At 36.2% G+C, this 23379-nt stretch overlaps 6 protein-coding genes across 6 annotated transcripts; 3 read left to right on the top strand and 3 right to left on the bottom strand.

Annotated features, from left to right (window-relative positions):
* Positions 1-457: 457 nt before the first annotated feature.
* On the top strand, positions 458-1314 carry LOC125876593 (auxin-responsive protein SAUR76). Its single transcript, XM_049557813.1, has one exon. It carries the CDS (start codon positions 711-713, stop codon positions 1098-1100), a length of 390 nt encoding a protein of 129 aa, XP_049413770.1. The 5' UTR covers positions 458-710; the 3' UTR covers positions 1101-1314.
* An 834-nt stretch (positions 1315-2148) lies between these two features.
* LOC125875959 (protein NARROW LEAF 1) lies at positions 2149-8237 on the top strand. The gene is made up of 6 exons (XM_049557034.1): positions 2149-2332; positions 3433-3925; positions 4245-4388; positions 5259-5499; positions 6057-6557; positions 7551-8237. The coding sequence occupies exons 2-6, from the start codon at positions 3437-3439 to the stop codon at positions 7973-7975; spliced, it is 1800 nt and encodes a 599-aa protein (XP_049412991.1). The 5' UTR covers positions 2149-2332; positions 3433-3436; the 3' UTR covers positions 7976-8237.
* Positions 8238-9257: 1020 nt separating this feature from the next.
* LOC125876579 (uncharacterized) lies at positions 9258-12596 on the top strand. The gene is made up of 3 exons (XM_049557790.1): positions 9258-10482; positions 11620-11997; positions 12275-12596. Coding segments are annotated over exons 1-3 (1419 nt in total). The 5' UTR covers positions 9258-9443; the 3' UTR covers positions 12277-12596.
* A 273-nt stretch (positions 12597-12869) lies between these two features.
* On the bottom strand, positions 12870-16537 carry LOC125877208 (protein Iojap, chloroplastic). Its single transcript, XM_049558549.1, has 5 exons — positions 16191-16537; positions 15245-15371; positions 14230-14368; positions 14005-14093; positions 12870-13315 (listed from the first exon to the last, which is right to left on the bottom strand). Exons 1-5 carry the CDS (start codon positions 16401-16403, stop codon positions 13182-13184), a joined length of 702 nt encoding a protein of 233 aa, XP_049414506.1. The 5' UTR covers positions 16404-16537; the 3' UTR covers positions 12870-13181.
* Positions 16538-17294: 757 nt separating this feature from the next.
* LOC125876280 (porphobilinogen deaminase, chloroplastic) lies at positions 17295-20653 on the bottom strand. Its single transcript, XM_049557417.1, has 5 exons — positions 20385-20653; positions 18896-19301; positions 18079-18285; positions 17791-17968; positions 17295-17694 (listed from the first exon to the last, which is right to left on the bottom strand). The coding sequence occupies exons 1-5, from the start codon at positions 20576-20578 to the stop codon at positions 17582-17584; spliced, it is 1098 nt and encodes a 365-aa protein (XP_049413374.1). The 5' UTR covers positions 20579-20653; the 3' UTR covers positions 17295-17581.
* An 825-nt stretch (positions 20654-21478) lies between these two features.
* On the bottom strand, positions 21479-22654 carry LOC125877680 (transcription factor JUNGBRUNNEN 1). The gene is made up of 3 exons (XM_049558907.1): positions 22432-22654; positions 21935-22230; positions 21479-21850 (listed from the first exon to the last, which is right to left on the bottom strand). Exons 1-3 carry the CDS (start codon positions 22652-22654, stop codon positions 21479-21481), a joined length of 891 nt encoding a protein of 296 aa, XP_049414864.1.
* Positions 22655-23379: the final 725 nt, after the last annotated feature.

Here is a 23379-nt window from a genome sequence, read left to right as displayed (position 1 = left end):
ATTTATAATACATATACATGATTTTGGGTTCAAGCTATTGAGTTATGCTATCCTCCCCGGAAAGTCATAGACCATAAGGGGTTGGGAACAAGTTATCGTGGGGTTAGCTATTCTGGAATAACTTATCCCATCACTATGATATAAATGGTGGGATAAGTTATCCCAAACATGACAATCAAACAAGATACAATAATTTTATCTCATCACTATTTATTTTTATCTTTCACACCAAACGACCCCTAAAAGAATTAATAGAGTGACATCTCAACAGGCATAAAAGGATTAAGTTTATTCTTGATTTACATTATTTTATGGTGTGCCTATGATTGCATATGTAGAGGAAAGATACAAGAGGACTTAGGCAAGTTCCTAGTTGGATAAAGAGCTAACTTGTTATTCACCATTAATCACCTTAATTATAGTAGGCCATACTTATCTTTCTTCCAAAGACACAATGAATAAAATCTTGATCATGAGTACACACATAGAGCAAACAGCACATGAGACCCCATCTGAAACAAAGACTAAAGGATAGCTTGTCTTTGTCATTTGAAATAATTTAATTAGGTCCCCAATTAGAACCATGAAACAATGACCTTCCAACCATATTCACCTTTCCATCTAGCAATATTCATCTTCCGAATAGCATATTTAAGTATTTTAATTAATGAAACAAAGAAGGAAGGAAGGAAGGAAGAAATTAAGAGAAGATGAAGAAGCTGAATTTGTTATTGAGGAAGTGTAAGACTTTGTCTAGCCAACTAGGAAGAAGCTCATCTTATAGTAGTTTAAGGTCAAAGTCCACAAGAGAAGATTTTTGGAATGTGGAATCTCATCAAGATAATAAAGAAGATTTTGAGACAATTCTTGTTGGCAACTCAAGAAGGAAATATGTGATAAAATCAAAATACTTGAGCCATCCACTATTGAATGCTCTAATAGAGAAATCAAAGCAGAAGCATGGGGAAAAAGATCATCTTTCTGTTAAGTGTGAGGTTGTTCTTTTTGATCATCTTCTTTGGTTGCTTGAAAATGCTGACCCCAACAACCTTAATTCTGATTCATTTGAGGAATTGGCTGATCTATATGTTGTTTATTAATGTGAATATTTACATTATTATTCTACCTTTTGTTTTCATTTCTCTAGTCAAAAATATGTTTCAAGTCCAGTATTTTTTCATGTAATTAGTCTTAATAAATGTTGAGTGACTATCTTTCTCATAAAAAATGAGATGGATCTTAGTTTGCTATTATATATGCATTTTCATCATTCTTTATTCAAGTTGTTGATATCCGATGTAAGAATTATAAATCAATAAATTTCATTGTCTTTGGTAAATTGTGATTGTAGTACTGGTTTTAAGGAAATTCCACCACCAAGAGTAGTGATAGGATGAATATAATTCCTAGTCTTGCAAATGAGAAAAGTTATGATATGGAGCACATCTCCCCGTTAATGAGCTTATGCGGTGAGAATTCAAATTATGAATGTGATACGTATTGAATTAAGGAAAGGACATTCACCACTAAGGAATGTAGATGGATTGAAATGATCCCTCCTCGAGTCCAGTGAATGAAAAAAATCACAAGTAAAAAATGTTATGCCATGGTAATATGTAATTAAAAGACCAGTAAATATCAAATACCATATGAAAACACAAAAAGAAAAAAAGGAAAGGAGATACCAAAACAAAAGTCTATCTTAACGCAATAAAAGCAATAGTTAAACGTTTGTAAAGATTTCTTAAATGGGGAAAGTGCTCTTCAACATGTACACCATTCTTATAAGAGAGTATCCTTAAAGATAAATTTTTCTTTTTTTTACTAATTATATAAATGTGACTCTCTTTTAGAATTTGATTGCACAAGAATGCGTAATGAAAAATTTTAGTAGCTTAATTGGTTGACTACCTAAATCTGCACTTTATTGGTGAAAGTTTGATTCTCACTTGTTTCCCTACCCCAATTTTTTAAAAATGAAAATAAAATAAAATAAAATATAGAATCTATCTCAAAAAAAAAAAGAAAAATGTTCTTATGAGGCTTGAAATTCAAATTGGGCCCATAAAAGGGTTACAACGCGACCCGTCCAATTTATTCAGTGGCCCGCATATGATACTCTCTCCTTACCCCCCACCCACGCCGCGCCATTTCTCCAAAGTTGCCGATGGACAACATAGCATTTGTCACACTCTCCAATACTTGTAGTGTAGAGAAAAATATAATACTCGTAACACTGGGGCCTCTCATGGCGTAGCGTGGGTTTGACTATGCTTGCAGCCTTTTGTTTTCCTTTCCCAATTTCATATCGAGTTTAGGCTGCCTATGTGAGGTAAAAAAAACTCATCTTTTTTTTTCTCTCCAAGAATCCATCACTATTGCGATTGATCTTCCTTTTTTCACTTTCTCTTCTTCATGCAGAGCTATCTTCACACACCCATGTTTTTTTTTGAATTTTCCAGGACCCCATTGATTTTGTTCCCTGAATTTGTACTGTGCCCAATCTTTATCAAAATAAGTGCTTTTTCTTCAATATTACTGTATTTATTATCCGTTTTTCCTCTTTAAGTGTTTCTTTTCACTTTTCCTATTCCTGGTTCTGTTGCTTTTCCTTGGTTATGTATGTTTGGCTGAGAACTTTTTGTTTTTATTTCGGTTGTTGGAGAAATAGGATATATTGGACCTCAACTAGTTTGGGATTGAAGCATAGTTGTTGACATATTGTTGATTGATTATGGTTGTTGTTGAACTTATTATCTATTTCTGTTGAGAAAGACACCTGTTTTCCTAAGGCCGTGTTGATTGTTGAGGCAGTTTTATCGTCTTAAGAGGTTCATTCTTTCAGATTTTAAAGTAGCTGAGAGAAATGATGTGATGGATAATCTTGTTGTAAGCTGTGGCTAACTAAAGGAAAAAAAATCTTGCCATGTTTATCTGGTGCCATAACACATTTGACGGATCTAAATAGCTTTCAAATTGCTTACTATTCACTTTATAGAGTCTATATTATCATGACTTGTATTGGACTGGAACAATAAAGTTACTCACGGCCGGCAGTGCTATAGTTTCTTTTAATCATTTGGATCTTTTTTACAGTCTTCCCTTTGGTGATGTTAACAATATTATATTCAGTAGATACGTGCGTTTTGACTGTATTTCATTTTTGAGACTGATTTTACTGGATATTGTTAAATTTAACGTTGCAGCTTTAATTAAAGAAACATGTGAAACAAATTGGAATTTATGCTAAATTGTTGCATTGGCCGTTCTCTGTGGTTCGAGCACTGTTGTTCCTTTATCAGTTTTGACATAGATTGCTAGAGCATACCTCTATGATAGCAAAGATCTTGTCCTTGAAAGTCAGACTTTAGGGTGAATTTTTGGTTTTCTTCCTGTTGGACTTTGAATAACAAGTTTGTCAACTATGAGCAGAAATATGGATCGAGCAAGGTTAAATAAAAGAACCCGTTGCTCAGGTTCAACACCGTCAGAGGAGTCAGCCTTAGATCTTGAAAAATACTGTTGCAGTTATTCTAATCTTCCTTCACTTAGTCCACCAACACTTCAGCCTTATGCATCGGCTGGACAACACTCTGAGAGTAATGCTGCATACTTCTCCTGGCCTAGTCGGCTAAATGATGCTGCTGAAGAGAGAGCAAACTATTTCGCGAATCTTCAGAAAGGGGTTTTGCCAGAAACTCTTGGCCGATTGCCGGAGGGGCAGCGAGCAACAACCTTACTTGACCTGATGACTATAAGGGCATCTCATAGCAAACTCTTGCGTTGCTACAGTCTTGGTACAGCAATTGGTTTTCGTATTCGACGTGGTGTTTTGACTGATATACCAGCAATACTAGTGTTTGTATCCCGGAAAGTTCACAAACAATGGCTTAGTCCAATTCAGTGTCTACCTACTGCTTTAGAGGTGATCAAAAGGATGCCTAATTATCTTTTATTCTATTTCTGTCACCCTCTCGCGAAAGATTTTCCTGAATTAGGACAAAAAAAGATGATGAAACTTTTACTTCCTTATAAAAACAAAAGAGGATGAAATTTACTTCATTGATTTTCTTTTATCTTCTCGTGCTGTATTCCTCCCCGTCACTTTTCCCGATAGGGATTGTTCAATTGTGTGAATTCAACTATTATTAGAGCCCAAAGAATCAACACTTGCTAAGAAATGTTATTCTTGCTTCATTTATTCCTTAGTTTTCTCTATGCTTAAATATGTTACTTATCATCAGGGTCCTGGAGGTGTGTGGTGTGAAGTGGATGTGGTCGAGTTCTCCTATTTTGGTGCACCAGAGCCGACACCCAAGGAGCAGTTGTACACAGAGATAGTCGATGACCTGCGGGGTAGTGACCCATATATTGGTTCAGGATCTCAGGTAGTTTGATGTTTATCACAACTTTTTACTCTAAAGATGCTTTGATTGAGTTTTGATGAGTTCATATGATAGTTGAAGTCTAAGTAGAGTCCTAGAAAATGCATCAATTAATTTTCGAATCCCGCAGGTTGGGCAAATTTATGGTAAGTATTGCTATTTTCATGAGTCCTGTTAATAGATTGACTCTAAGCATCTTGCATAGAACAACTATTTGGGTGTGGCAGATCCTTGGAGTCATCTGCTTCTTTGCTTCTGAGCACATTTTTATTTTTCTGAAGTGCTTATCATTCAGTATCGGAACTAGGTTTATGCTTACCATATTTTTCTAAAACTTTGCAGTAAGGAACTAGGTTTATGCTTACCATATTTTTCTAAAACTTTGCAGTAAGGACAACTTATGTTAGTCTTATATTACTAAAAGGCATCTAATAATTTTGAAAAGGGTGGAAGAAATGGATGATGATTTCCTGTAATGTGTCTAAGAGCCCATAAACTTTATATGTGCACAAAGACACTTTTTGACACCTTTCTCCATTGTTTGGTTAGACTCACATCCCTTCTGAGTAAATTGGTTAGTCATCAAATCAGTTGAGTTCCTTTGAAATCTCCAGTATTTTAAATTGCATTCTAGCGAAGGTTAATACATTAAAAAGGGACTCGGGGAAAGGTTTTGTTTGTCAACAAGTTAGTTGAGCTTCTTTGTTGAGATCTCCAGTCGTTTTTAACTGCATCTTAGGAAGATAAACAATTAAAGAGTCTGCAGAAGAAATCTGATGTAAACTACTTGTTTGGCTTGTCAATTCTTTCTTCCCTAAGGTTATCACTCTGATCGTACATGTTAATTCACCACATTTTATTGGAAATATTTAGGTAGCAAGCCAGGAGACATATGGAACCTTGGGTGCTATTGTGAGGAGCCTGTCAGGCAATCGACAAGTTGGTTTCCTAACAAACCGGCATGTTGCTGTTGACTTAGATTACCCAAATCAAAAAATGTTTCATCCTTTACCTCCAACACTTGGACCTGGAGTATATCTGGGTTCAGTGGAGAGAGCTACATCTTTTATCAGAGACGACCTTTGGTATGGCATATTTGCTGGCATAAATCCAGGTTAAGTGTTTCTTCTTACCTTCTTTCCTGATTTATGTTGGAAGGAAGAATGTTCTGATCCTACAAATCATTATTGAAATTCGCTAAATGAATAGTGGATTATGATGCCTCTCCTTGTGCTTTGGTAAATATGTCTTGTGATACTAATCCTTTCTCCATCATCAATTCATATCTATCATTTCTCGGATAGAAGAAGGTTATGTAAACACTTGTTCGAGATCTCACTAATCAGATTCCACTGTATTGATCCATAAGGTGTTGTATGAAATGAAATATAGTCAAATGATAAAAATGAGGTTGTCTTAAGATTATATTTTCATCCTGCCTCCACAACATATCATGGATTAGATCTCTTATAGTAGAACTAACTGCAAGGGAAACCCATGCTAGAAATCTTCATTTTTGTTTCTTTCTATGTTTTTAGATAGATGAAAAGTTATTCTTTGCGCACTTGCATGTTACCTGCTCTGCTCCTGAAGGTTCTTAATTTGTTAGAGTTATTATTTTTCTTATTGCATTGGTAATATTTCTAAATGTGGAATTGATTACTCGTGCAGAGACATTTGTTAGGGCAGATGGTGCATTCATCCCTTTCACAGATGATTTTGATATGACCTCTGTTACTACTTCGGTTAAGGGCATAGGGGAAATTGGAGATGTCAAAATTATAGATTTGCAATCTCCTATTAGTAGTCTCATTGGAAAGCAAGTGACGAAGGTCGGAAGAAGCTCTGGATTGACTACGGGGACTGTCTTGGCATATGCCCTTGAATACAATGATGAGAAGGGGATTTGCTTCTTGACTGATTTTCTTGTCAATGGAGAAAACCAGCAGACGTTTGACCTTGAAGGAGACAGTGGAAGTTTAATCGTTTTAAAGGGTGAGAATGGGGAAAAACCCCGACCAATTGGTATTATTTGGGGTGGAACTGCAAATAGGGGACGGCTTAAACTAAAGGTGGGACAATCTCCAGAAAACTGGACTAGTGGAGTTGACCTTGGGCGCCTGCTCAATTTCCTTGAACTTGATATCATCACCAAAGATGAAGCTCTAAAAGGTTTGTGGTCTTCAGCACTTGATTTCTGCCGATAAAGAAAGCTGATTTTTTCTTTTTTGGTTACATGCACAAAAAAACAAATCTCCAATGTGTTTTCCCCCCTAAATGTATCTTTTACCATTGTGCTTTCTAATTTGTTTATCAGGCATAGGGCTTACAGTTAGTAAGTGATGTTGAGACTTGAGAGTGCTACATACCAAGTTTTTTCAGAGGGGTGGTTGTAGAAGGAAAAACATGCGTGATTTAGAGTGGACGAGAAGCTAAGAAGCTCAATGGATGTCTAGATCTTTAGAGACGTACTGCGAGTTGTTAGATCTAACTATACTAAATTGGCCTATTAGAAGCCACTTGGCAATTGGCTGATTATCTTTCTCAAAGAGGGCAAGTTTCATTGGTTGACATCAAAATTAAATTAACCATATCTTTATCAAAACCATCTCTCTAGATTTAGTAGTTTATATTTTGACATTTGTTGAAAAATTTGTGTATGCAAAGGGTTCCTAGAAGGCATGATAAATTGCTTTGTAGAATTAGTTAATTAGTATCCCATTGTTTGCACATTAGTTCTCAGGCATCCAGTAGGTCTGTTTAGCTTCAGAATTCAGAAGCACCTGTATAATGACTTGTCCTTCTTGAAATGACATGCTCAATTTCCTCTAGTGACGTTATTTGGGTAGACGATATGCCTTTCTTCATTTGTATAATGTGTGTAGGATAAAGCAAGTGAATTCCATCCCTTCTGCTAACCGTTAGTATTTGCACCACAAGATGGAATAGAACTAAGCTGACTCCCATTCTTAATGCCAATCCATGGAGACAAAATAATGTCTATTCAAAGTGATGTAGGTTCCGTTGCTTTAAATCCTGTCACATCTGTAGGACTTACTCCGATAAATTTACCATTTCATCGATGTACCCTCTTTTTTCCAATTAAAAAATCTACAATTCTTTGAGGGTATGTTATAACCTTGTCTGTGTCCATCACTGGTGTAGTTGCAGTGCAAGAACAGAGAGCAGCCTCGGCCACAATGGTGGGCTCTACGGCTGGGGATTCTTCACCTCCTGATATAATGCTTCCAAAGGACAAAATAGAGCCTCTTGGTCTTCACATTCAACAAATTCCCTTGGAAGATGGCATTGGTGGCCCTGATATAAACTCTTCACCTGTGGAAGCTACATTTAACTTGGAAGAAAGTGGGATCAACTTTGATGCAAGTGTTGAACATCAATTCATTCCAAGCTTCAATGGGCAACCTCCGGCTAATCAAGACGATCATCGTGATAAGTCAGCATACGAGAACCTCTCAGCTCTTAGGAAAGGCTCTGATGAAGACATCAGCTTTTCCTTGCAGTTGGGTGGTCATGAATCCAAGAGAAGACGTTCAGAACCTCCACCAAGCGCAGATGAACCAGAATGATTTTCTCCTTTTATCTGCTGGTACATTTTACTTTGAGGTCTTCCACGGAAATGCATTTGGTGTTTGGTTCTAAAACAAAGAAAGAGGTCCAATTTGGTTTTTGAGGTGCTAAATTTTCATCATGTGGCCATTGATGGCAACCTGTGTATGAAGAGTTTTTGTATTTGAACATGTCACTAGTGCAAAATCCAATTGTAAAATACATGCAAGTTAAAAATGAGTCTGCTTTCTTGAGCTATTTTGATTCATGCCTCCGTGCAGTCTCAAAATCATCAACATGAAAAACTTGCCTTTGATGTATATTTATGCTGGATATCTTAAGAAACCAAGTGTTGAACGAAAAGAACCGAATGTGTGTATATATATGTATTGCATGTGCATGTGTTTATAGGCATTGCCAGTGCAATAAGGGGTTTAAAATCTGAAAATTAAACACACAAACTAATCAAAGGGGGTTCAACATCTATTATATATATATATAAACATTTTTTTTTTTAACCATGTATAAATAATAATATTTTCCACTGAAGGGGGGTTCAGATGAACTCTAACAGAAGGCTGGCTCCGCTCCTGGGCACTGCGGTTAAATGGATGGGTTATAATTGTTCTTTTATTATTTATTTAATTCTCAAATGAAGTTAATAAAAATCCTTTACTTGTACTTATCATGACTATATAAAAAAATCGTGAATGAATCAATAAGAAATTGAAGGTACTTTGTAAAAAAAAAATCACAAGATACCTTTATTTGGACACGCTATTTAACCAAATTTTTAGGCTTAAATGATGGTGCCAAAGAGTACATGTTCAATTTGTTTGGGTCCAACATTGTCCATCTATAGGGCCGTATCTTAGAAGCCCAAATGCTCCAACACAAGAATGGGCCTCCAATAATTTCTGTCTCCGGCGATCAGCTGAACGACCACTGTTCCCCGCGGCTGCGAACTGTTCTGTACCTCCCTTTTCGAGTTGTGCGTTTCGCTCTATTCCTCTCGCATTTGGATTCCTCCTCTCTCTCGAGATTGAGACTTCCATGCTTGGTGAAATCGGTTGCAGTGCAGCGCTGGTGCGTTAAAAAGCCTCAATTTTTCGATCTTCAAGCTCAACCTTTTTCCTTATTCCTAAACTTGTCACATATTTATAGCTTGTTATCTGCTAAGTTTTTTTTTTATAGGCGATACCTAGTAGTTGGGATTAAGGTTTAGTGATGTTGGTATATTGGTTGTTAATAGTGTTATTTGTCTGTTAAATACAGAGAAATTGAACTCAAATTATTGAGTATAGGATGAGAAAGTTGGTCCAGTAGGGATATTGATACTGAGAGTTCATATAGTCGACCTCAATGGTGGAAGTTTTTTTTTTATTTCATTTTATTTTCTGAATTGACTGGTTTTCTATTTATCATTCAGTGGGTATGGTCTCGTGTTAATATATTTCAGCACAAGCAGTGCAAAGTCTAGAGGATTTCATGGCAGGCAATGGCCTGCCAGCTCTGGGTCGTGTGAAGCTCAGTGATTTGGTACCATTGGAAGGTCTTCCTTCGGATTCGTATAAATTATCGGTCTCAACTTTGTCACAGTCATTGGCTCAGTATTCAGCTGCCATTATCCAGCTATCCACAAGTGATGGAGCTCTTTTAAGGTCTAGTCTAGAGTCTGCCCGACTTTACTTTCAACATAAACCCTCTTATCCTTCTGCAGATGTTATTCATTCTGATGACTCTCGTGAGTGGTGTAAGACCTCTGGTTACCATGCAGATCCTCAACAATGGCAAGAAACTTATGATTTCAGGCCAGGGCTTACTCCTTCGGAACCCACCAGTGATATTGAATTCCCTCCTGCTGGTTTGTCTGACATATTCTCTTTGCTTGGAAGAGCAGCAAGAGATATATTGGATGCCATCAGTTTCTATTTAAATCTGCGTAGCTCTCCATTTACTGAAATACTTGATAATGTTCCACTCAGAAACAGAGAAATATCATCCTCTGTATTATCCGTCTGTTGTCATGCCAGGCCATCTTTTCAGGGTGCTCAGCACCATGGCCTGACAACGCAAGAGGATGGTCAGTTAGGGATGTTCTCGGATCATGAGCATCAGGTTGACAGAAGCCTTGTTACAATTGTTAAGTCGGATAGGCCTGGTCTACACGTGAGAGATTTTCACGGTCACTGGGTTCTTGTGGATGGTGATCTTGGCCCCCAGGAAGCAATAGTTTATCCTGGCCTTGCATTATATCAGGCAACTGCGGGCTATATCAGCCCTGCACTTCATCGTACGGACATTGGTAATCAGCAGGGTAGCATGTATGGACGCTGTTCCCTTTCTTTTAAACTTATGCCCAAGTCCATGACCAACCTCAATTGTTCAGAGATGCGGGCTGCTGGTCACGGGGTTGAAGCTCAATTCCAGCTTCCCGTACCAGTTGATGACTTCATGCAGAGATCAACTGATCAGTTGCTTATCAGGAGCAATTTCCCTACATTCAACTTTCCAACAGTCCAAGATGGTAGGACATCCTTTTTTTCTTTTTTCCTATTTGCATTATCAGTATGGAAATGAAAATCTAGAATTATTACTTTTTTGTTTCTATTCTCTTTTTTATATTTAAATGAATTAGTAGACACGATAAGGATAAGGTGACTTAGAATTGGCTTTCATGGATGGTGCTCCCTAATGTTTTCAGTTGGAGTGCCAGTTGACAACTTGATTAGGAAAGAAGGTTGTTCATAATCTTGAAACTTCTATGGTTTTTGAAAAATGTGAGTCTAAAATAGCGTCTAGTTAGAGTTATCATGATTATGAGTTCCTGTATATATATATATATATAAACAAAGCACAAAGATTGTGCTGGAAACCAAAACATGGGTGTTACATCAGAGAAAAGAACCTCAACACAGCATTCCTTCTTCTTCTTACAAGGAATCCAAGACATCTTGACTTGTATTAGGATCATCTATGCGCTCAGAATTAGACCAAAAACTCAAAAGAAGGATACAATTCATCTTAATTTTCTGTAAGGAGCTGGTTGTAGCTTCAAAATATCTTAATTCCTTTCCTTCCAAATACATCCAAAGAAAAGCATTTGGTGTTAATTTTGAAGATTTATTCAGAACAAAAACACAATGCTGACTGAAGCTGCTGTATCACGTATGATTGTGGTCAGTAATATGAAAAAATTTGTGACAAGCTTAGCCGTTTTTTTAAAATTGGAAGTGAAAGGTCTTAGTTTTGCTTGTTGAGGACCTGAAGGGCTGTTATTATCTCAAATATCTGGAATGACTTTCAAACATGGTCAAAGTAGATAAAGCAGGCTCTATTGGTTAAATTTTATGAGTTAAAAGGTGCCAGATTCTGTTAGTTTCTTTCTGTATCACTGTGAAGGAGGTATCTAGAAGCCGAATCTACTTGCAGTTTCAAGTAATGGAACTAAAGAAGGATGTCTTATTATTGTTACATTTTCTTGTGTTTTATTCTCCCATGTTTTCTCGTAATTCTGATAGTTTTGGTGTTTTTTACTTTTCCTCAAGCAATATATTACTGCTGGCTGGATTTTTTAAACATTGAAATGAGCTCTTTTCTGCTAGTATTCATTAGTAAGAAGCTTTTAACAACAGGTCCTTGGATCGATGAAATGCTGGTACAGGATCTATGAAGCCCATGATGAGGAGGAGGAAGAGTAACTCAAGATCTAAACCTCTTCCACCTTCAAAGAGGTTGAGATTGGAGGCACAAAGAGTTCTCAAAGAGAGAGTTCAAGACATAGCTGATAAAAAGGGCATCAAGCTGAGGTTCTGCACCTTAAAGGATTGTGAAAGTCACATCCAGTCACTTGATTGCCCATGTACGAACATAAGAATGGAAATTGGATGGCCACCGGGAGTTCCATTTGTTCACCCACATGATCTCCCAAATAAGGCTAAGATTGGATTTCTTGAAACATATGAACCTGGTTGGTCTGCAACTCATGATATGGAGTTGAGCCTAATCGATCCCGGACAGCCAAGTCAACACACTTCTAACTGTAACTATCATTCCCCCAATTATCCTTGCTTTTCTGCATCAGTATCTTTATTTAAGCAGTAGATGTTTCTGGTTTCTTTAGTTGCTTATGCATGAGAGATGGCATATAAGTTCACATCTTTCCTATCTTCTGCATTAGCCATGTTGCTAGTAACATTAATCCATTTGAAGAAGCATTTCTGTTCATCTACTCATGCATTCTAGAAGTTCACACCCTCCCTCCCTGTTCTTTTCTTTTTGGCTCTTGTATATACTGAAAGCAAAAATGTGTTTTGCAGGAATCTATATCGCTATCAGAATGCTGCCTGATGAGTGCTTGGATTCATTATACCAATATTTGGCTGCTTAATTATGCTTGTCTCATGCAGATCTTGCTAATTTGTATACGAATTTCAATTAAGATATGAATGCACAATGAGCTTTTCCTTTGTTTATCCTAATCGTTGTCCCTGTACATATTAGTTTGTAAAATTTGATGGAATATCAGTTCTAAATTCCCAATGTACTCGTAGTTTTCTCGGCTCTCATACTCTTAGCTCTTGTGGAGCATTTTATGTTGGTCAAAGAGTTTGAATTTATATAGTGATTGGATCTTAGAAGCTTAGTTAACTTTCCCGTTTTCATTTTTCAACCCCTATTTTGCTATTTTATTCAACCAATTGGACCGTTATGTTGTTGGATCAGCATTGGCTTTTTCTTTGATTCCATATATGATGGTGTTTGTAAAGTTTTGTTAATTGACATGTTTCCTCTACTGAAGAGAATTGTAAGAGGATAGTAAACCAACAATAGCAAATAACAATTATGCCTCAGTCCCAAACAAGATGAAGTCGAATATTTAAATCCTCATGCTTCATTTAAACACAACTCACGTCAAGGGAAAAAAGGATGTTAGGTTCTTTCATCAGACGTGACAATGAGCCCCTTTGGCACCCTTTTTGGTTCAGAATGAATGTAAACTATTTCTTTTCCAATATTTCTACAGAGACAGCGTAGTACAGAGCTTTATCTTCTACAAGAGCAATTACATTACTACTAATTTAAGAAACATAACGCAACCGGTGGATCAACAGAGTTTGCCCAGATATGTAATCGTTCCTTGTCAGCAATCGGGGGAACACTGCGACTGCCTCATAATTTGCTACACTTTCTGTTAATCACCACGAGGCCAAAACTGTTGGGACTTCAATATCCAGTAGGTCCTCGCAATTGTTGTTGGTTCTCAAATGGTAGTTCGATGGATGCTGCATTGCCATAGAATTCTTCCAGGTTGTAGTACTCACGCTGCGGAGGAAGAAATAGATGAACAACAACATCACCTGTAATTAAGAGAGGCATGGAGCGACATATCAGCAAGAAGAATAACACATTTCATGGCATACTACATGGTTGCTGCAAGGGTCAAATAGTAGCACATAATATAGCATCGCCTTATCAAAACAAACCACTCATGTTTAGTCCTTATAGCATTGGAGGTAACATTCTTTCTGACCCTGACCATAACATAATTGGCCCCCCTGGGATAGCTAGTCCATGTTTTAACCAGAAGTTAACCTTATTCACGGGATGATTTTTGAAAAGCACTACCCATATGAAGCAGGGCATGATACAAACTAATGCTCTCTGGAGGGGTCAGAGATCTCTGTGCCATGAACCTTTAAACCCCCTTTTCTTGCTCACCTGAATAATAACGGATTTTTGCAAGTTCCTTCATGGTTTGATACCTTGTAACAGTTAAGCACCATGTTTGGGTAAGTTATGTTGGACAGTTTGAAGCAACACAGTTACAGTAAGTAGTCGGAGGAGTGGGTTAGTCAACAACAAAGTTACTGCCTTCTAATCCTAATGTGCAGAAGGATATTGTCCCTTAACTGCACTTGTTTACGTATGAAATTAAAAAATAGGGGTGAATCAAGAACAAGAGCAATAGATAAATTCATATCCAGTGAAATTCTTCAGCCATGACACAAATAATAGCAGGACTATTGAAGTACCATGAATTACTTACCAAAGTCTAGTAGCGTCCACGAGTTGGGTTTTGAATCTCCAGAAGCAACTCTTCCATATTGTTCCTCAGCCATATCTCTTACTCTGGTCCTTTATGAGAAATTTAGACAAAATTCAGAATTACAAAGAACAATCCTCAATCCTCTTCGTCTATTTATTCATTTGCGATTATTTATGCTGCTGCTGGTTAATATACAATAGAAAACCTCAAGTTATGATATCATACCCAATGGCATCAATCTGTGGGCGAGAGAATGCAGTAGCAATAATGAAAAACCGAGTCCAATATACTAGAGGCTTGACAAAGAGAACCTTTATATCTCCAGCCTTGACATCACTTGCAACTTTAGCCACAGCCATTGCAACTGCATAGAGGGAATAGCACTGTCAATGATTTCTGCCTAAAGTCAATCATCATATTCATTCTCAGATTCTAGTGTGCTTTTTTGGATTATATCTTTTATAATTTTCTGTAGTTTGTTGATGATGCTTAAATAGTTTAGGTAAAAATATTTCACCACTAATATACATTAAAAGTAAGCAACATAATCAGTAAATGCCACCAAAACAACTCAAAGACATAGTAAGCAAAATGATGTGAATCAAATTACAATTACCTTTGGGCTCTACTACCTTAAATTCTATAATATAACTAACAATTATATTAACGTAAAAAAAAACTTACAATTATGTTACAGAGTTCTGATATAAATAATATTATCTGAAATACCTTCTGGTAGGACTACTATTAGATTGAAGGGCAATGAAAGAACATGAACATTTTAATGCATGGAGTTTCTACACATAAGAATGGAGGATATTCATGACATTTTCAATGAGATTTTTGAAGGAACAACAAATGAGACATGTATGGAATTGATTAAGCGACTAAAATTGATGGTTTTTAAGCTAAAAAGGTTCTCAGCCTATTTTTTCACAACATAGAGGTCTAATGCAATTACATCAATCATAGGGGGGAATACTCTTTTTTCCCCAAAAGGAAAATAACAAAAACAAGAATATAGATGCTCCATGAGTTATGAAATTAAAGTTGGTCAACACATTCTTCGATATCATAAAAACAAGGCAGCTAAAAGATAAGAATCAACCGATGTTCCTAACATAAAACTATAAGCTAAGAGGTACATGCCACCATGAAAAGTAAAACTATAAGCTATGAGGCTCAAAGCTTCGGCAACATGAGAAAAAATCAATTCAATTAACAATTTAGAACAACTTACAGGATAGGCTTTCAGCATCATCATCAATCTCCTCACTTGCAGGTTTTTGGTCATTTCTTTTGTATACCACTTTCCCATGCGTTCTTAGGAGATCATCAAACATGTCATCTGTATCTTCACTTACATTCTGTACCAAAAGTATTCATGTTAGGTGCAGCATCAAGCAGAAACATTATCATACATTCATATTTTCCATTTTTGGCAAAGGATTTGTTCTAAAATATTTGATGTTCTAGAAAAACAAGAAGCATTTATTGCTTTTTCTCCCAAAAATTCACCCTTGTTTCTCCAATTAGTGGAGTGTTGATTAAGTGAGACATTTTAGAGAGATATAAAGATAGTTTGGACATATACAAAAACCTTAAGATGTCACAACTCACTTTATTGAGTATAAACTATCTCTTTTTCCAAGTTCACTCACTTTTACAGAGACTTTTATCATATCTAATACAACTAAACCAACAGCACAAAAATAAAGGCAAAGGGTACAGATTCTCTTAATCAATGTCTTCGGAAGGGGCAGTAAAGTTGTATTAACAGTGAAATGCAGTTAACTCTTTCCTCTTTCTATTAGCAAAGCCAAGATTATCCTTTGAGTTAGCTGGAAAATCTAACAAAACATTCTTTGCAACCAGAAAAATAAAATTTGAGACTGCTCATTAACAGGTTCTTTTTTTTTTATAACCGAGAAATCCGTCTGTGACCCACCCGCCCTTTGGACCAATCACAGCCTTCTAAACTCTGTGGATAATGGGTGCTAATTAACAGGTCCTTGTGTAAAATTCAAATAAAAAATTGGCGTTCAATTCACAATAATGCCTTCTGAACTTCAACAAAATGCAACAACTATGACTTCAACAACAGCAAAATCCAAAACAATTCGCAAATAGTGGTGTAGCTTCACAAGAAAAGAAAAAGGGGGAAAGCTTGAAGCTTTAGGGAATACCGAACCAATTGCCATTCTAGAAAAATCCATAGAGCTGCTTCTGGAAAATTTCAGATCTTTATAATGAAATGGGGCATAATTAGTGGAATTCAAAGTTAAAGAATAAAGCTTTCTGTTGTTAGCAGCAAGCTTAGCTTCCGTACGACCGCCGGAGACCAAAATTCCGGTGGAGGGAGTGCAGGGAAGAGGATGAATGCAGGAGTGTACTTTCATTTTTCAATATGGGGTTCGTTATTTAAACTTTTGAAGATACTGCTCAAGAGTTTTATAGGAAGAGGATTGTATGGGGAAACTCTGTTGCTTGCACCAAATAAATTTTCTATCTTCTCATCCTATATAAGTATCTCTCTTTAATATCTCTGTCCCATTTTCGTCCTATTCTGGATAAGATGGATACTTTCATGTCATTCCCAAACATTAGGTGTATCAAAGTGTCAATTCCAATAAATGTTGAACTAAAAAATGGAAAGTATTTCATCCACAAAAAGAGTTTCACTTCATGGTTATAAGGGGAGGAAGAAACAAGTTTTTTTTTTTTTTTTTAACCATGTTGTAATGGTTAAGATAATGAATAAAAAGAAACCTCAATTTAGAACATAGTTAAGAGTTATGACAACTATTTGGCTTAAAGGTGTAACTTCACTTCTTAACGAAGGCTAGGCGAGCCATCGTTATCCTGATTGTGCAAGATGGAAAGAAAACAACTAATGTGTTCCACTTATTGAACAAAGGTTCTCTGATTGGTTTGTGGCGCCTGAATGCTGAAGCATCCTTTGGGGATCATCTCATCATTCATACAGGGTGGATGAAGGGGTTAGTTCATGAATTTTTCTTTTTCTTTTGCTGCATTTTATCCAAAGGGTTGAAGGGAGAGAGTGCATCAAAGTGTTCATAAAGGGTCAACTTGATACTCTTTCCTAAAGATCTCATATGAGGGAACCGTCTTATTACTAGTTGTGATACAAAAGTTTCAAAAAATAAAGCCAATGATAGATTGCTAGAGTCCATTTTAAGGAAATATTCACTTTGTACGAATCCGTTGCATAAATGAAGCCAACGATAGATTACACTTTGGGTAGCTTACAACAGTTGCACAAATTACTCAACAATCCATATGAAACAGAATCCGCCAGTACAACTTTTCTACAAATCTGCAAACATTCACCATTCCTCAGATACACTGAAGGCTAACAACCAGCTGAACACTCCAAATTGAAGTGGAAATGCTACACTATTATACAAAGTATTCAAATTCTATTGCCGGTACAGTTACAATGATAAGTGGACTCAATCCTATCGTAGGGGTGAAATATAAAATTCCAATCTCTATCCCTGTTATTCGATACATCAGATTCATAGGCAGAGGTCGACCATAAGAGCATAAGCTTTACTTAGTTGCCAAAAAATCCTGGACCTGCTTTGGAGAGTAGTTCCTGGCCAGCATCTTCACCCATCCGTATCATGTCTTCAGATGTATAGGGTCCCTTTCTAGAGGTTTCAATAACTGAAATTATGGGAGACAAGATTATACATCAATAAACATAAAGAATACGTAACTCACACATCCCTCAGAATTCTGTAACTAAGGAGTAACGTTTACCTCGAGTTCCATCTGGAGAGGCAACCAATCCTTTGAAAATACAATCTCCATCTTCACCTCGACAGGCATAGCCAGCAATTGGGGTGCGACAAGACCCATCCAAAGTCGTCAAAAATGCTCTCTCACAAACTATTGCTAATCTGGTTTCTTCATGATTTAACGCGGCAATGTAATTGGCCTATAATTGCATCCGATAACTATGAGCGAAATAAAGCCCTCAAAAAAGGAGAAATGAACAATGGTAGAGCAGGAAATGTTTTTGTAATAACAGAGAAGAGTGCTAAATACCATTGTCTCATCATCACTTCTGCAGGCAATACCAATGGCCCCTTGAGCAACAGCTGGTAGCATATCCTCTATAGAAAGGATCGATGATACATTTTCTGTCATATTCAGACGCTTAAGCCCTGCCAGTGCCAATAATGTAGCTTGAACTACCCCCTCATTCAGCTTCTTCAACCTTGTCTGAACATTGCCTCTGAAATTCTCCAACACCTATAAACAAAATTCACATAAAATAATTAGCATGACTTGTCAAACTAAGTAAAAGTAAAGAGGAAAAGTTGTTAGATTGGCAGAACTGAGCTAAATAAGAAAATTCAGGACAGAAGTAACCACCATAAAAATTTTTACCACAAATTTTGCTTCATCTAAAAGATATTCAGATATAGAAAACTTGAGCTTCACATTTGGCTTATTAAGAAAACAATTACTGCCCCTGGAGCATACCAAGCTATGTAACATATCAGAACAAGTAACAAACAATCCTCAATTTACTCTTTCTTCACTCATTGGTCATCCTACCCATCTTTTTGAGCACACATAATTTCTTTTATTATTTCTCGTGTCAACATATTTCTAATTGTTGCAAACAATCTAGCTCCAAGTAATAGCATAAGTAACCTATTTAACTTTCTAGTTTTTACCTTCATAGAAGGCATATATGCACCAACGCAATACATGAAGCGACTCAAATAAATTATGGTTGCAGCTTGATGGAAAATTTTACGGAGACTCTTAGTTCACTTTGTTTCTGATATCAACACACACTCAGAGATTGGTAGGTCTTCTTCAGAGACTATGATGTGATATGTAATAGACTTACATTGAGTGAGGGATAGCGGTGGAGAATCTGGGACTTTCTCCTCAGTGAAGCAGTACCAATTGTGCTTCCTGATGGAAGTTCAGCCAGGGAACCTGCAGTTAAAGAAATGAATGCATCCCTCACATCTTCACGTGGAAGGTTGCACGGTAAGATTGTCTTCTCTGGCAGATATGTGGGCACATCTTTCATTGAGTGGACAGCAATATCAATATCGCCATTGATGAGGGCTTCATCTATTTCTTTTGTGAACAACCCTTTTCCACCAATATCTGCAAGAGGCTGACTTAATATCTTATCACCTGTGGTTTTTATTATTACTATCTCAATGGCTCCCTCTTCAGCCAGGTCAGGATATGAGGCTATTAGCTTTGCTCGAGTCTCATAAGCTTGGGCAAGAGCTAGGGGGCTGTCCTACACAAGTAATTGCATATGTAATCCATAAGAGAAGAGTTTTAGCAAAAGCACTTCATAGATATATCAGTCAGTTTTTCAACATTATCTTTATCAAAAAAAAAAGATATATCAGTCAGTTTCTATCATCCCACCCACACACGCAAAAAGGAGAAAGAATGAAGAGTTAATCCAAATCGATGTTGAAACTCATCCCGTACACATTACATGGTTGTTACCAAATATGTTCATGGAATAAGGGAAGTATGCACAAGAGATTTTTATTCATCAAAAAGAATATAGATTGGCTAGAAAATATATGCCAGGGGGAAAATGCAAGGAGAAAAAAAGGGTATATCTACTGCTAACATTAGTCAATTTCTAACAGGCAAGCACAAAGAGGAGTCAAGCATACAAAGTTGTATTTTTGTTTTCCCCATAATGCCAGATCCCCTTATAAAGCTTACATTTTGACTAACACTAGCACACATCATAACTAAAATACAACACATTATCAATAAAAGCATAAACATGACCATTAACTAATGTGGAAACAAATTGGGATAAAGCTAATCCGAAATATGTCCAACTATCATCATTACATTACAGGGCAGCAAAGGTCAGTAGGATTATATATCTACTCTTCAAAAATGCCTACGGGTGTGTGCCAGATCCTTCAAAAATACACTACTTTTGGAGGATATGAGAGAATAAAGTTAAATCTAGATTCTGTCCAACTATGGGGCCATTACCCTCGCATTTTTCATTTCTGATTACTAAATGTGCTGAGACTATTGAACTAAATGACACCTCAGTGAACAATATGGTTAATTACACCCTCAATGCCACTGAAAATTACTCCCTCTGTTCACTTTTACTTGTTCATTGTACTTTAAATACACTATATCAAGAGAAAAACATAAGACTAAAGCATTAATTATTTAATCTCGAATCATTTATCAAGGCATAAGACTAAACACCAATTTTAGTTGGTAAAACCCGCACATCCACTATTTCAGTTGAAAGACTGTAACTTCAAGCTCAGATAAACCCAATTAGGCATTTTGTACAAATGGATTGGGTAAAGAATTGACAGTACCTTCCTCGTGTTCCAACTCTGATGACGGCGACCTTAGTTTGAGCTTGCTGTTCTACAGCAATGGAAGCCCTGGTAACGTGGACTCGCCGGCGTTGAACTGAAACTGCAGATTTACGGCAAGGCGAAGAAAACCCAATTGGTAAAAGGGAACCGGAGCTCAAATTTGAAGCATTTAGAGTGACAAATTTCTCCATTTTCGAAGGGATTGATTTGAGAGAAAACGAAGGTGTTTGTTCTTTGTTGTTTGCTACTTATCCTCAAAGGTCATCCAGCTAACATCAGCTGTTTAAAAATCTTAAAAAGCGGCTTTTGGGCCCACTTACCGTGTCTTTAACCACTAAGATGCTGCCACCTCATTTTCTCACCTTTGCACCTCAACCAAATCCACGATCCAGAAGGAAAGGAAATATACATAAAAGAAAAAGAAGAAAAAATCAAAATGTTTTTTTTTTTAAACAAAGAAATGCAAATAAGGTCGACTATTTAATAAATTAGATGATTTGTTTAATTTTGTCATCAACTAATTTTGAGGAAAAAAGATGTCTTATTCCATTACCTATCAAATTTAATATTCCCTTATGCAAGAAAATTATTTGGACTAAAGATTACTATAAATTTAAAGAATCTAATATATATATATATGCATAATTTTAGAAATAATTGATGTCATTTTCAAATATTTTCATTTAAGAGTTATTTTGTGGGATAATAATTGATAAAATACATGACCTATTTTATTGACATCCAACAAACAAAAATGACTTTATTCATAACTCATTTCTATAAATTGGATGACCATCCAAATTAACTCTATTTTTGAACTTTGGTAACTTTAAGAATGACCATATACATGTGTAAATCAACGAATTTTTACACAAATATCCGATTGGTTATGTGGGTTTGCTGTTTTATTATGTTAATTCTTCTAAACTAATCGAAAAGTAGCCATATTTGGCAAACTAGTATAACTCGATGAAGTTGCATATCATTCATATTGTTATTTGAGTGTACAGATTCATATACACCAGAATCAAGGTACCTATATATATATGTATGTATGTTGCATATATATATGAGATGGATGGAAGAAACGATCAATAACGATCGAGGTCTAAAATAGATGTAAGTTCATCCCAATAATCTACATTTTTCTTGAACAACAACTCGAAGTTCATGTCTGATGAAGGTTGTTGAGTAGTACACAGTATTGATGATGAGCTCCGTAGCAGCTGTTGGTTATTACTATTATTTGTTGATGATGTCATCATGTCTTGATGAACAGTATCATGATGCTTCACAGTTGGAGCAGTACCAAAGCTTATTATATAATCTGAAGAATCCGCACTGCATGTTTCTGAGTCAACTACTGGGTTTCTCTTTGTTGCTGCTGCTGCTGCTGCTATTCTCCATTCTGCAGCTACACATGACTTCTTTCGCTTAATGATTCTACATAGAGTCCAAACTTCCTGCAAACGATTAATTATTGTGTGAGACATAACATATATAATAAAAAGTACTGAGTACATGGTTACGATATGTAGCTTACTTACAGCTTCTTGAGCAATGGTTTTAGCTTCAATGTGTTTAGTAGATTTGTCATTTTCAGAAGGAAGTCGAAACTCATGCATCATCCAATCTGTTTTTGTTCCTTTTCCAGCACTCCCTCGATAATAAACCAATGACTTCTTCAACCCAATGCATCCAGTAGAATTATAAATAGGTTTATCAATACCAGTAGCCTTCCAAAATCCACAACCAGTCACCCTATTTGGTCTAACACTGTTTCTATATTTTCTCCCTCTTTTGCAAAAGAAGTACCATTCCTTTTCTCCCATGTTGCTTGACTCTGCATGCATGCACCCAAAATTAATTTAAAACACACACACATCAAATTAAAGATATATCTAGAGTGCACGCTAGCTAGCTAGCTAGCTGGAGCGCCTAGAGCATGCACACATACACTCAAAATTCTGAAATCCTACTTACATGTAGGTAGATATATAGATATAAGAGATTTAAGTAAGTAGATATATTTATATATACATACTTGGAAGATCCCAAGGTTCATATTTGTAGATATCAATCTGTTTGATGAGTTCAATATTGATAGGCGGCCTTTTCTCAACTTTCCTCCTTAGATAAAACCCTACTAGCTCTTCATCTGTTGGATGAAATCTGAATCCTGGAAGTGCCATCTCAGCCTGATCCTCCTCTTCTTCTTCTTCTCTTGTGTAATATTTGCTTGTGCTCATTTTACTTTTCACTTCCATAATATTTTCTTCTTAACTATATTATAACTTGATCAGATTGATATATCTTAGCTTATTCTTGTTCTTGCTTGATGAGTAGTTAGCTTTGACATTTATATATAAAGAAGAAGAAAGTGATGTGGAATACTATTAAATCAAGAACCTCGACTAGACTTGGGTCAAGTCATGATTTGTATTGACTTTAATTTTTTGTTTGAGGGACCAAATGATACTATCCACTCAAAATTCAAATTATATTGGAACAAGTCTTCAGTCTTATATTTGGGCTTGTCATCATTATATTTTATCACTATGGTACGACTTAGAATATAGGTGCCCAAATTCCTTCCCCACCTAGAAGCACACTCAATTCAGTGGCATCGCAAAATCAAAATATAAAAATATATACACAAAATAAAAAATAATAAGTAATAGTCATCATATAACAAAGTCTAATTAGCTGATTGGTACTATTGGTGACGTTGAATTCTTAGTTGGGAGAAAATATTTACTACTCTACATTGCTAAAGATATATAGTCACCATATAACAAAGTCTATATCCCACTTTCTATTTCTTCAACTAGTATAGCTAGTTAGAAAAAGGTTTACACTCCTCAACCAATTCATTTGACTAATTAAGCTTTATTGCTTGTCTTATCATGATATCATTTTACTGTGCTAGTTAATATAGAGATTATTAATACGTAGTCATAATCACTTTGATTTCAATTCTGAGTAATAACAA

The sequence above is a fragment of the Solanum stenotomum genome, chromosome 9, assembly GCF_019186545.1.
Source record: "Solanum stenotomum isolate F172 chromosome 9, ASM1918654v1, whole genome shotgun sequence".
Classification (NCBI taxonomy): domain Eukaryota; kingdom Viridiplantae; phylum Streptophyta; class Magnoliopsida; order Solanales; family Solanaceae; genus Solanum; species Solanum stenotomum.
The sequence above is the reverse complement of the archived record's forward strand: the minus strand, read 5'-3'. Positions and strand labels throughout refer to the sequence as shown.

Coding starts and splice junctions, on each gene's coding strand:
- LOC125876593 (XM_049557813.1), top strand. CDS start 711: ATGAAGAAGCTGAATTTGTTATTGAGGAAGTGTAAGACTTTGTCTAGC.
- LOC125875959 (XM_049557034.1), top strand. CDS start 3,437: ATGGATCGAGCAAGGTTAAATAAAAGAACCCGTTGCTCAGGTTCAACA. Junction 3,926..4,244: donor GTCTACCTACTGCTTTAGAG/GTGATCAAAAGG, acceptor ACTTATCATCAG/GGTCCTGGAGGTGTGTGGTG. Junction 5,500..6,056: donor ATTTGCTGGCATAAATCCAG/GTTAAGTGTTTC, acceptor TTACTCGTGCAG/AGACATTTGTTAGGGCAGAT.
- LOC125876579 (XM_049557790.1), top strand. CDS start 9,444: ATGGCAGGCAATGGCCTGCCAGCTCTGGGTCGTGTGAAGCTCAGTGAT. Junction 10,483..11,619: donor CTTTCCAACAGTCCAAGATG/GTAGGACATCCT, acceptor ATGCTGGTACAG/GATCTATGAAGCCCATGATG.
- LOC125877208 (XM_049558549.1), bottom strand. CDS start 16,403: ATGAAAGTACACTCCTGCATTCATCCTCTTCCCTGCACTCCCTCCACC. Junction 14,369..15,244: donor TGATGCTGAAAGCCTATCCT/GTAAGTTGTTCT, acceptor CCCTCTATGCAG/TTGCAATGGCTGTGGCTAAA. Junction 13,316..14,004: donor GTGGACGCTACTAGACTTTG/GTAAGTAATTCA, acceptor TCTTAATTACAG/GTGATGTTGTTGTTCATCTA.
- LOC125876280 (XM_049557417.1), bottom strand. CDS start 20,578: ATGGAGAAATTTGTCACTCTAAATGCTTCAAATTTGAGCTCCGGTTCC. Junction 19,302..20,384: donor AGAGTTGGAACACGAGGAAG/GTACTGTCAATT, acceptor TGTGTAGGACAG/CCCCCTAGCTCTTGCCCAAG. Junction 18,286..18,895: donor ACCGCTATCCCTCACTCAAT/GTAAGTCTATTA, acceptor TTTTGTTTATAG/GTGTTGGAGAATTTCAGAGG.
- LOC125877680 (XM_049558907.1), bottom strand. CDS start 22,654: ATGGAAGTGAAAAGTAAAATGAGCACAAGCAAATATTACACAAGAGAA. Junction 22,231..22,431: donor TGAACCTTGGGATCTTCCAA/GTATGTATATAT, acceptor GCATGCATGCAG/AGTCAAGCAACATGGGAGAA. Junction 21,851..21,934: donor AAACCATTGCTCAAGAAGCT/GTAAGTAAGCTA, acceptor AATCGTTTGCAG/GAAGTTTGGACTCTATGTAG.